This window comes from Alligator mississippiensis, chromosome 4 (assembly GCF_030867095.1).
Source record: "Alligator mississippiensis isolate rAllMis1 chromosome 4, rAllMis1, whole genome shotgun sequence".
NCBI classification, from domain to species: Eukaryota; Metazoa; Chordata; order Crocodylia; family Alligatoridae; genus Alligator; species Alligator mississippiensis.
Window position 1 is genome coordinate 71,140,934 of NC_081827.1, and position 13,392 is coordinate 71,154,325.

Consider the following 13,392-nt stretch of genomic DNA (forward strand, 5'->3'; position numbering starts at 1 on the left):
AAGATGGTATAAAGTACAACCTCAGCAAGTTCACAGATGACACCAACATGAGGGGTGTAGTAGATACATTGCAGGGTAGGGCTAGGATTCAGAGTGACCTAGATAAATTGGAGGATTAAGCCAAAATGAATCTCATGAGGTTCAACAAGGACAAGTGCAAAGTCCTGCACTTAGGATGGAAGAATCCCATGAACAGCTACAGCCTGGGGACTGACTGGATAAGCAGCAGCTCTGCAGAAAAGGACCAGGGGTTTACAGTGAACAATAAGATGGATATGAGTCAGCAGTGTGCCCTTGTTGCCAAGAAGGATAAAGGCATACTGGGCTGCATTAGTAGGACCATTGCCAACAAATCAAGGGAAGTAATTATTCCTCTCTATTCTGCACTGGTAAGGCCACACCTGGAGTACTGTGTTCAGTTTTGGGCCCCCTGCTACAGAAAGGATGTGGACAGGTTGGCAGGAGCCCAGTTTCATTCAGTCCTCAAACTAAATCCTAATAACTTTTTCCCAGTTCAATACACCACTGTCATCTCTTTGCAGAGCTGCATCCAGCTGCATCCTGATTCAGATACTTGGAGCGGGGCAGAGGGAGGAGGTTCAAATCTGGACCCCAGACTGAATTAGGACTTCCCTCTCTCCCTGTAAATAGCTCAACTGAAAACTCAAGCTTTGGGGGCATTTGAAATCCAAGCTAGCTGTTCTTCATGCCAGAAAATCCTTATCGATACCAATTTAGGGTATGTTTAGTGGCATGAAGTGACCTTTGCAGAACCAAGGATCTGGCTTTTAATTTTTTGGTTTCACTCCCATTTCAGGAATTAAACTGCTGACCCTTCCTGTTAATTTAAAAACAAAGTCTGCTGTCTCCCTCATTCCCATCTTTAAACTTTGAGTCCAGATCCTCTGTACTTCTCCAGCTGGAAGTCACAGTTGGCTCCCAAATCACACTTGACACATTGTATCTCCCAGTCCTTGCCGCAGGATGTCAGGGTAAGCCTGGAACACCAGTTTGCTCTTGTGACCCCCCCGGCTACGGAGGAGGAGCCATTGCACCTAGAGGAATTTAGGGCAGCCCAGAGGCCTCACTAACTTAGGCTTGGACTTGATTGGCTCCCAGCATCTCCTGTGACTGGAAAAAACACAAAGGTGGCTTTGGGCCACCTGTTTTTCACATTCAGCTAAGTGCTGGAAAAGCTGAGGATCTTGCCCAATATTTTTATTCTTTGGTTTTTTTTTTTAGGGCTTGCCCTTTTTAGCTTGCTCAATTTGTCTTTCCTTTCATTTCATAGTCATCATTATTCTGTTGCTAAACTCTTTCTTACTGGTTGATTTATTTTCCAGTTACAGTCCTGTTAACAATCCCTTGCTTATTTGTAACATTCCTGACAATGTTTTTCTATCTCAGATTTTTACCAGAAACCAGAACCTCTTTTTTTCCATTCTTGTTTTGTATTTTTTTTCATAAATCATTAATCTTGTCAGAGAACAACACATTCTACTCAAATGTTTTGAACTAGCATAACAAAGTATTCCTTGGAAATAGCCATGTCTACTGTAATTAAACATTTTTTGTTTTGACATAATAAATCACTAGTTCATATTTAGTAGACATGGCTTTTAGTTGGGACTCACCTCCCCTGGCAAAGATAGGGTTGAATTAGCTTTTCTCTTACCATTCTTTTTCTTATACAGTTTAATGCTATAATGATCTGCATGTTTTTCTGCCCTTCCAAAGGGCTACATTCTTGGCCCTGTATCTTTCTTTTGTTTGCTTAGGTTGACTAACATGAGAGTTGAACATGACCTTGGATGTAATTTTTTGTGCCAAAAAGAACCCAACATAGTTTTATGGTTCCATTGAGGATTCCATTTTCAGCTCTTCCAGACATTAAGTAGTGGATGTAGTTTTAAAAATATCCTCATGTTGCTATAAAAAACCCCCCTTACTAATGCAACATTTTATTTTGATAAGAATACCAGGAAGGCTTTTTAAAGGAGTTGCTTTGCTGGCATGAGAACTTTGTTACAAGTCATTCTTTCTCTGTGGTAGAAAATCCATATGGTCACAGTAGCCTGTCTACTTAATGTGGCTACTACAATACAGATGCAAAGGGCATTTTTCTCAAAGTCTGTGATCAAGGAGTTCTTCCTGTGAAATTCTTATATAATAAAGGGCTGCCTGTCTGTAACACTTGTATAGCACTCTGACTGGTTAGTGAAACAACCAATCAGTGTGGGGCACTGGCATGATGGTGGGGATGGAGGGGACTGGATGGATGGGGCTGTGGCCACCTGAGCCTCACAAGGTGTAATACCCCAATAGTCACTTGTGACTATTTCTAAGGACTATTTCACTATAGCAATGCGCTAAAATGGGGGAGTGTGTTGGTACAGTGACATAGCTGTAGCATCATGAGTTTTGCCTGCAGACACCGCATCACTGTACGCATTGCTACAGTGACATAGCATCACGGGTAGCTGTGCTCAGGGAGCAGGAGTGTTAAATCTTGCCCTCAGGCACCTTATTTAGTGCTGCAAGACAGTACTTCCATCTATTTGGTATTTCCAGCTCTGGACCCTCTTATGTAAGTGGGCGACTTTATACTTCCTTTCAAAAAACAGAGCAGAGATAACTCTTTCTTTTAAAACTTGGCTAGAGAGGGATGAAATAGTAGTGTTCCCCACATTACATGTTATCCTAATGTTTAATATTATCCTAATACTAGTACTCACTTAGGAAGTGGGTTTATTTCTCTAATCTGCCTGAGAGGGTTCAAATCTATTAAACAGTCATTTTATAAATTACATATAGAGTCCTGGCAGCAGGGACTGGCACCCAGGATTCCCTCTCTGAGGGGAAGGCCTTCATCAGTAGGTTATAGGGATATGCCACCAAAAACAGGTTTCACCCTAGTGGGGCAGTCTCCTAGGTAATAGGAGCTCTTTGTCTGAATCTTTTAAGTTGAGCAGGGAACTGAACTTAGGTCTTTTACTTCTTGGATGAGTGGGCCATCTTTTCCATTGTTGCAAAAGGAAGTGGAGGCTAAAATTGTATTTTGTATTGAGGGGTCTGGTCAGATTGCATTAGACATGCACTGAGAACACCTACCAGACTGAGCTATCTAAGGGATTTAGGTGAAATAACTTGTGTTTTCTGGATGCCAAGCTTAGGTATGAGTTAAGTTACAAGTTGCTTAGCAAGACTGGGATAATTCTAGGTACACAGAGAAATATTGCTGCCCATAACTGGGGAAAGTTACAGTAAAACAAGCAAAGTGACTGTCATGCTTAGGCAATTTCAGGGTTAGGTGGCAACTGATTGGGTTTTCAGAATTGGATGTGTGGGTTTACATGGAATCTATACATCCAAGTCCTTTATTGGATTTGGCCCAAGAGTCATAAAGATTCATTGTCTCACTGCTGAGGACAGCTCTAAGTCATAGTCAATAATTCTGGTGAAGAGGAGGTTTGAGTGGAAGAAGAGAATATGTATTTGGCCCTAGGATTGCTTATGCCTATGACTCTGGTTTAATGTGTCTATAAATGTATTATCAAAATTTAATGGTTGCAGGTGATTACTATTTAAAACTGACATAAAACTAGTTTAATGCATCTTCTGAATGAATTAAATCAAATACTTGGGTATATATACATGAGGCTGTCCTGCTACAAAGTTATTTTTCATGTGGCTTATTGGAATTTCCATATATCACACCTATATTGTTATATTTTATCTCTGTGAAAAATAGAAATACAACATATGGGAAGAACCATTGAAGAATAAATTACCTCCAATAGTGTCTTAATGGCTGAAACAGCCCAGGAAGAAGCTTTTGTTTTAATGGGTCTGATTCAAATCTCACTTACACTACTTCAGAAAATCCTGAAGTTGGTGTTATACTACATCATCTACAGCATTCACAATATAGAATGATAATTCTCCTACTATTTTCTTTGAGAAGATAAGTCATGTGATTTAACATTTGAAATAGCAAGTTTTGTTCTTGTTACCTTATAGTCTTTCTTAACTATACCAGTTTCAACTGGTTTAATGCCTTAGGTCCATATTATAGAAGGTATTGAAATACACACCTAAGAGTACAGATAAGCACCTAGTACAAGGCTGGGCAAAATATGGCCCATGGGTCAGATCCAACTCGCAGTGGATTTTTGTCCAGCCTGCAGTGGGTCCCTTGATCCTGCCTGGTCCAGGCACAATCCAGCCATGGCATGTCCTGCCACCCCCGGGCACTCAGTGGGGCTGCGGTGGCTCTGCAGCTGGACTGCCTTTCTAGGAAGCCCAGGTGGTGGTGGCTCCTTCCAGCGGCTATTGCCGCTGGCCTCAGTCCTGCAGTACCAGTGGGGACCTGCACTGCACAGCCTAGACCTTGCATGCCCCACACCTGCTCCAGGCTCACCCACCCATGCTCAGCAGTGGCAGCACCGGACAGAAGCTGTTGCTCAGCATAGGGAGAAAAGCGACTCCTCCACCTCGCCATTGCTGGGCTGTTCCTGCTGCAGCTATCTGAAGCCCACACTGTGCTGGGCTGCCCTGCATTGGGCTGCCCAGCAGGGCAGCGGTGGCAGCACAGAGCAGACGCAGGGCAGTCCAGCATGGTGCAGGCTCCAGGCAGCTGCAGCATGAAAGGCCCAGCAGTGGTGAGGGGGAGGCACCACTTTTCCTTGCCTAGAAAGGCAGTCCAGCTGCAGAACTGCCCCAGCCCCACAGCATGCCCAAGGGGAGGCAGGATGCACCACAGGCAGGCACAGCAGGTGCAGGGCAGGCCAGGCTGGGGCTATGCCAAGGTTCCTGCTGATCTGCTCCGGTGGAGGTGAGTCTGGAGCAGGAGTGGGGTGGTCTGGGACTGCACGCTGCTGGTGGTGGCGAGGACATGCTGCAAGGAAACATGGGCTCTGGGCTGTTGTGGGGCAGGGGTATGTGCCGACCAGGCTCAGGGGGGTACGCGTGGGGGGCTGCCATGCACACCCTCATCATACCCACATACCCTCCACCGCAAACCTCACAACCACACCCTCCCACACACACAATCACACACCCTACAAACACTGCACCCACCTACAGCCTCCCCCCCACAAGCCCCACAAGCAACCCCCCACACACCCATGTGCCTCTGAGGGGAGTTCTGCTCACTACTATGTGCATACATCCCACCACACACACACATCTACACCTCCCCATGCATACCCCATGCCCACCCCAGCCACCCCCTCCATACACCCCACAGCCCCCTACAAACCAAATACCCACCCACACACACCTACCCACAACCCCATACCAATTATCACACATCCCATACCCACCTCCCCCTTCACCCCACTCTCCCTACAATATATGAGAGTAAGACCTCATTTTGAGATATTATGCAATCACCTCTATATACACCATATAAACACATACAAATCAGGGCAACATATATATTTTAAATAAGATTAAAATATGTTATTTTCAATGTTTGATTTTTAGTATGTAATTTGTTTTTTTTCTGGTGTCAACATGGCTAAGCCCCTTCCCTAAAGGAGTACTTCTGGGGGCAAGGGGAGGGACTCCCAGTGGCAAAGATCAGGGTTAGGGGGCGGGACTTCTGCTCCCAAGGTGGCAACCAGGGAGCAGGGCACCTGTCAAGGGGTAGGGCTACCCTTGCAGCCCTCAACAGCACACCAAAACTTGGTAAGTGGCCCTCCAACTAAACTAATTGCCCACCCCTGACCTAGTAGGATTTTCAAGAGCAACTAGGCACCAAATTCTTCAAAATCCAGCAACTAAGGACTTTTGTGCAATCTTATTAGGTGGCCATCTGAATCTTTACTAAATATAATTAAAAATGTAAATCTTAATGCCAACTGCATTCAGGTAATGTGATTGTGACTGCCTTTGCTCTATTAGGCATTCTCAAGCAGCTTTTGCCCGGGCAGTTGACCTGGTTTGTCCTGGGCCTGCAAGTGGACCCCAGAGGGTACCTTGGATGACATCGCCTGCCACGACTTTTGATGGATCCTCAGTGGAGGGGGTCCCCTTTGAGGAAGCCTCCAGGGTCATCACGCCCCTTGGCGGGCACTCACAGGGCTCCAACCTCCCCTACACCCCAGCCAAACACCACCTTCTGCCACAGGTCTCCAAGTCTAACTTTATTACTGGCCCCTCCTGGTTTCCTCTCTTGGACTTCCCGTTGTCCTATAGCAGCGGGACCTGGTGTCCCAGGCTGGGCTCTGGAGTGGAGGCTAAGGGGCCCTTGATTCCTGCCGGCCCTTATCCGTATTCCAGTACCCACCGTGCTTCCACGTGAAAAACCCACCACCATGACTGCTGGGGAGGAGCAATCGTCAGGCAAGAAGGAACCTATGAGGAAAGTAGCGAGCCCCCAGCCCGTGGAACCCTGTGATTCCCCAGTGCCTTGGTGTCCCAGGGCCCAGGTGCTTGTCCCTTAGGCACAGTTCCTATCCAGGGATGTAGCTATAGTCCCCTGAGGTCCTAAAGCCCCGGCTGGCTCCTCTTGGAGGCACTGTGGGCCTCTTTGCCGGCCCCCTAACTCCACTGGCCTTCCCGGTTCGGGACTTCCCGCCGTCTCCACCGCAGCTATCCCTGATAGGGTTTCTGCCAGTCTCGCTTCTGTCGCCTTTGCTCCTCACTGTCCCTCGGCTCCAGGCTCCCCAGTAGCTGTTCCGGCTTTCCCCCTGCTCACTGCCTTCACTGCTTTCAATACTCCCTCCGCTATCGTTGCTCCTGCTGTCTCCTCCGTTCTTGTTGTCTTCCCTGCCGGCTCCTCTGCCGGCTTCATTGTCGGCTGCTCTGCCGGCTCCTCTGCCGGCTTCTTTGACGGTTTCTCCTCCGGCTCCTCTGCCGGCTTCTCTGCCGGTTTCTGCACCGGCTCCTCTGCCAGCTCCTGCTCCGGCTTCTCTGCCGGCTCCTTTGCCAGCTTCTCCGCTGTTGTGGCTCTCACTGCTTCCGCAGCTGCAGCTGCCCTTGCCGTCTCGGGCAGACAGACCCTGTGGGTGCGCACTCTCGGCCTCGGGTTCCCCTGTGGGCTCTCTGGTCATCTGCCCCCCACCTGTGCCCTCGGGGCTGCCCTTTATTTCCGCCGAGTGGCGCCTCTTGCTGACGTCACCCGGCCCCAGCTGAATATGAGCGCAGGTAATGAACCGCGTGGGCAGTTTTCCAGTGCACGTTCCTCTGTTGCCCCTGTGAATGGTAAGTAGGGGCTCTCTTCCCCTTCTATTTTGGCCCAGGGTTCCCCTATAGCGTCTCTGGGACAGTGATGAATCCAAATTAATCCATCTTCTTCCAATCTTCTGTTGTTAACCTTCTGCTCTGAAATCTGCTGCCCTGCTTATTCAATCTTAATGTAACTTTGTCTTCTTGGAAAAATATATATTCATTTCATGTACTTCAAAAAAGACTTGGATTCTATTTTTTATGCATACTTAGCAAATATGTCCCCTAAATCTCTCTTGTATGCTGGGGCATTCTCAGCAGAATTTAAACCTATTAATGCCCATTTTTTCAAAATAATTTTATCTATGAGGTCCCTTTTTGAGTGACTATTGAATGCTATGAATATCAGAAGTAACAAAATCCTTTCTATAATACTATACATGTTTTCTTGTTAACCTGTAGTACCAGCCATGGAATCGTGTGATTCACAAAATCAGCTGACCATTGCAATATCGTTTGCAGATGTGTGTTATAACTCTTGACTTTATCACTATGTAGTAGATATATTGCATGCTAAACTAAAAATGTCAGCATCCCTCAAATGTAATCTTTGGACAAAATAAGGTAATCATAAGTGTAAACAAAGACATTTATTGCAAATAAAAATTCACATACACCTCATTAAATCTCATTAATTTTAGAGAGATCATTTTACAACTTGTGAAGAATCTGCAGGCTTCGGGGTTGCTGTCTTTATCAAAACAGCTGCTTCTGACATGCAGGTATTTATAGAAATGTGCCAAGCCAAATATCTGTCTATCCATAAAGGTTTTGATTTGGCAGGTGACATAGTTCCGACATTTCCACAGTTTCATTTTCTACTGATCTGGCAGTAAAGGCTCATAGACAACCCCAAACCAACAATCTGGAAAACAAAGACATTATGGTATTATTTAGCAGTTCTGTAAACCCTACACAAAAGTGGTACACAGAACATTTTGTTTGCAAATGTCTTGGATTTATATGCAGGCTTAATCTGCTGTGAAGAAGATCTTTTCCAATGTTAGGATTTTAATTAAATTAGACTGTATTGCCAGGAAGCTTGGAGACATCATGGAAAACTTAAATCTGCTTTCAAAAGCTGGATTGCTCCTTTGGATCAGAACCCCTTTTTCAGCTGTGAGATTTTTAAATGCAGCTATTATGTGCAACAAGGCAGCAAATACTCAAAAGTTATGGAACCCTGGATGAAAATTTATTTTATTTTTTTATCTAAGAGGTTGAAAAACTTCTCGGACTTAGTTTTACATACCAAATTTCCTCCTGTTTAAAATATTTCTTTTCTATTTTTACCTTGACCTGTTTCAGTAACTTATGTGTGTGTGTGTGTGTGTGTGTGTGTGTGTGTGTGTGTGTGTATGTGTGTGTATACAAATGTAAACATATTGCTATAGTAGCTATACTCTCATCATTTCAGGTGCTAAATGGTTACACAAAATTTTTTTAAATCTACCAATAATCTGACCAGACTATAATTTTTGAGCCTATTAAAGGAATTGGGGTTTTTTTTAAATCAAATTGAAATAGCATGTACCTTTGGGGTGAAAATTACAGTGTGAAATTCTGTGGCCAGTATTGTGTTACAAGATCATAATGATCTGTCCTGGCCTTAAAATGAATCAATCTATGGTGTGCTAAGTGAAAAATTGGAAAGATCCCAATCATTATTTATGAAGCGACAGAACAATGACATTGAACTCACTTTAGAGGCATTCACTGGGAAATATAAACAGTTATAAAGTAAAACAAAGGAGGCAAGCTCATTGCTGTCAGAAGCAAATGCAACCTCACTGAAGAGCTAAATAAGCTTATCACTAGCACCCATCTTAAATTTGTAAAATCCCTGATTCAAATTGGTACCAGTCTAGTTGACAGAAATAACAAAATGAGTGAACAAAAGATCAGCATATAGATGGCAAAAAAGGAGATGAGGGGAAGCTTTAGATTGGCATTTTTTGTTTCTTTGTTATAGGATGGACTTATGTGCCCTTTGATAGGCAATCATGCAAGATGGCATAATATGTTAACATCTTGGGGACAGAGATGATAGGAACTTTCATAGCTCCACCTAAGTTAATAACACTGGGAATATTTGGACTACCTAAGGTTCCTTGTCTTGGATCTTTCTTTTGTTTTCAGCCCTCCTCATGATCAGGAAAGGCAACAGCAACGGAAAGTGTTCAACTGCAGAAAAGTGGCAGAAGGTTGGCCAAGGAAATGACATTTAAGAAGAAAATTGATGTTGCTGTCATCACTATATCAAAGTGATTGAAATCTATTTTTCATAGACAAAATAACTCTTTCTATACTTTCTAAACTACATTTTGGAAGTGTTTCTTTTTGCCACATTTGATCTATTTTTCCTCATTTGTGCTTTGAACTTTCCCTACTGAAGAAAGCTAGAGACCTGACCTACCACAGGTTGCCTCTTGAAATAATCCCCAACCTATTCCAAGTGAGAAGTTAGTGCCAGGCCATCTCAACAACTTTGACTGTACTAACTCTTCCCTGCTTACTATTTTCCTGGAAACGTATTTTGGGGTTAGAGAACCTGACTGCTTTTTCAACCAGGAAGAATAATTCTCTGCCAAAGCAGAACTACAATGATAATATGTTTTCAGTATGAATAACAGATTGAACACTGCAAAATTCACTTTTTTCTTCCTTTACCTCAAACATCTAGTTTCAGAGGTTGGGGGGCGGGGAGGAGGGGGTGAAAGGTAACCATAAAGGAATAATGAAAAATATGTGAAATGATAGAATAAGTCAAACTAATTAAATCCCTTCTTAGTCATCTTCTAATAAAAGCCTAATTTAGTCAAATGACTGTTTAGATAAAATTGTGATTTTTTTTTTTGTTCATTTAGAGCAAATTTACTGTGTTATTCACTGGATAATTAAACAATTAAAATAAATATAACAAACATTCCAATAATGCATACTGCTCTTTTATATGTTAAAATATATAAACATATAAATACATTTTATAATATATAAACCAGCACAAAAAATCTCTTCTATGTTTGAACAGTATCCTTGAAGCAATAATTCTACATCATAATATTTCCATTATAAGAGCTGTGATTTAACTACAACTAAGATTCATGTAACTGACTTGAGCTCTTGGCTTGAGTCAAGACAGTGCTTGGCTATCCTTAATTGATGTATTTTGAAGGGTAAAATTGATAACTGTGGCAGTGCACTTTAAGGCTGAGAACAGGCAGCCGGCAGGTGCAGGCCAGCCCTGATGAGGTGGCCATTTTATGATCCAGGCTCTCAGGGCTGAGGTAGCAGTCTGTTGCAAGCAGCTGGGGAGCAACAACACCTGGCTATACCGTTGCTCATAACACCTTGGAGGTAAGGGAGTAACTATATGGAGATGGCAGGAGGTTCCTGGGGCCCAGTAGGGTCCCAAACCCTGAGGAAAAGCCTTTGGGCCTAACATCAGGAGGCCAGCCTAGCAAAGGGGCTGAGAGCTTGCGGGTCTACATAGGGACTAGGCAAGCCCCTGATTTAGCCCACAGGCAGGGGTGAGACCTGGGGCTCAGATGAGCCCAGTTGAGTGTAGAGTGGTATTGTTAAGATCTCTGGGACTCTAGGTGAGCTCAGTGTGAGATGGCTGTAGGGTGGGGCCCAGAAGGGGACCCCTGTTGACTAAGGAGGCCAGCTGCTGTGGTGCTGGGACCAGAGCACCCTGACTGGTCAATGCAAGAGGGCCAGGGCTGGAAGGCCAAAGGGCAATGAAGCCCAATGTGAAGGGCAAGCCTGGCCCGTGGTGGGCTATCTGGCTCCCCAACTGGCCTAGAGGCAGGGCTGGAGCCTAAGGAGGATGAAGTTCCCCTGATTGGGGTGGGGGGGTACAACACTGTCTAGGGGAAGAAAGGCTCAGCAAGACAGCAGACTGAAATGAAGGAGGCTGAAACTCAGCCTCTGGATGGGAGGCATCCAAGGAGGGGGCCAGAGACTTGGGCCAGAGAGAGGCAGATAGCTGCAGCTCAGGAACAACAAGTAGTCTGCTAGGTAGGAGCCCAGGGCAGGTAGCATGGTCCTGGGCATGACAGAAAACTACACCCTGCTGGAGAAGGGTGGTCTGGTGGGGCTGTTCATGGCAGGACAGTCACCCCAAAATGACAGGCCATTTACCTCCCCGGTGAAAGGCAGGTAGGGGTGCCTGAGAACTCCAGCCCCCATCATCTGGTGGGTCATTAAGACTGGAGGGAAAAGGGGGTCAGGCATGTCCATGGACACATGATCCCATGGGGTGCAAGACCCTGAGCCCCAGGGAGGGGGTGCAAAGTGGGTCTCCAGTACGGACAGGCAGCAGCCCGAGAAGGTGGACCCATGTGAGAGGGGGTGGGTGAGCAGCACGAGAGCCTAGACAAAACCCTCAACTGGTCAATGCTGAAGCCAGGGCCAGGAAGGTCAAAAGGGCTAGAGTGCCCACCACAAGGGATACCCAGAGCCAGGGGGCCTGGGATTCTGACTGGCCTGGAGGTGGGCCAGGGCCTGTGTAGCTAAAGGTCTCAGAGGGGAGCCACACCCAAGAGGGAAAGAGGTGTAGGGAGCTGACAGCCCTGCATGATCACAGGGATTGAGTCCACCTGAATAGGAGGAAGGCCCTAGTAGGAGGACATAAGTTGAGGCCTCAGGAAGGGGGCAGTTAGGCCAAGGTAAATCTATGAACACCTGAGGCCATAGTTGGACCAGAGGCTGAGGCCCTGGTAAGACATGGTGAGGCTGAGTGTTGGGTCAGAGGGAGACCCCAGTAAGCCCTTAGATGTTGAGAGGCCAAGTTTAGGTCAAAAGGTTAAACACTGCCCAGTGTGAGGGCACTGTGACTGTGAGCTCCAGTAGGGAGTGAGAGTCCCAAGTGAGACTCTGGAGCTCGGGTCACAGTGTGGGGCACTGGAGCAACATGGGTGCCATCTGCAAGGCATGGACCATGGTGTAGGGGTGGTACAGAGCCATGGACAATGCCCTCTGGCATTGGGACATTAAAATGGGCAGCCTCCCACATTTTCAACAGTTTTGGGGAACAGCAAGTTGTGGCAGGAGAGATTGGGTGGACTTGCGTACTTAGACAGGTGGGCAGGCCAAGGTTGAGACCCAGCCTTGAGATGGCCCCCTGTCACAATAACTCTTTATCAACCTAGTCCAGAGTCAATCAAAATCATTAGGAGGTTTTTCTTTTTACTCTAGCAGTCAAAAGTTCTCCAGATTCCATCAAATACTAATGAATAAACTTGGAGAAGTGCCAGGTAACAAATCAGACAGCTTAATTAAAATAAGCATATTAAAATTCAGATATTCAGCTAAATGACTTTGGTCTAAAAAACTAAACTGAGTGCGCCACAAAGATAGTTCTCTTATGTGATTATTCTTTCCCCAAAGCAAAGTGAGGAGGAACTCTGACTTGGCCTGGTATGTTTTTTAGGGGTCACACAATCATAACTCCTTACTCTGAACACAATGTACAATTACTATTTAGCTCAGGAGTGGGCAATTATTTAGACTGGAGGGCCACTTAGGGAGATTTGGTGAGCTGTTAGCAGTCCCCACTCCCAGCTGTGCCAGGTCAGCACTTCCCCTCCTTACCCACAACAGCTCACCAAAACTTCCTAAGTGGTAAATTACTAGACCATCCCAGGACCCTTGCATGCAGGGCATGCTCTATTGATAGATGGGATGGAGCCAGGGGTGGGTGGGGAGTGGCATCTGGGAATGGGATGAGAGGAGCCAGGGCCAGGGCTGTGAGGTGGTGACAGCATGGTGCTGGGGCAGAACCATGATCTTCTCCCCACACAATGGATTATGACCAACCCAACATGGAAGGGGGCAGAGTGCATGCCCACAACCCAGCCTCCGCTGCCTCTGGCCCAGCACAGGGTCATGCAGGCAACCCCAGTACAGCCTGGCTGGGGAGCAGTGCAGCTCAGCACCATGGGGTGGCCTAATCTATTCATGAGTCCCATTGAGACCAATCTGCACTGTTGGGCTGCACCACTCCTCAGCTGCACTGTACTGGGGCTGCCCACATGACCCTGTGCTGGGGTGGGGGCTGTGTCATGGGGGTTCACCCCCCTCCCAGGTTGGGCCAGTCATGATCCATTGTGCAGGAAGTGGATGACAGCTGTGCCCTGGACATATCCCATACTGTCA

General features: G+C 46.0%; 1 protein-coding gene across 2 annotated transcripts in view; it reads right to left on the reverse strand.

The window, feature by feature from the left end:
- Nucleotides 1-7,804: 7,804 nt before the first annotated feature.
- TSPAN8 (tetraspanin 8) overlaps nucleotides 7,805-13,392 on the reverse strand; it is a 38,601-nt gene continuing 33,013 nt past the window's right edge. For both annotated transcript variants that reach the window (XM_014595920.3, XM_006273809.4), the window contains one exon: nucleotides 7,805-8,098. In XM_014595920.3, coding sequence (XP_014451406.1) covers nucleotides 8,045-8,098 — 54 coding nt within the window. In that variant the 3' untranslated portion in view covers nucleotides 7,805-8,044. The remainder of the gene's footprint in view (nucleotides 8,099-13,392) is intronic.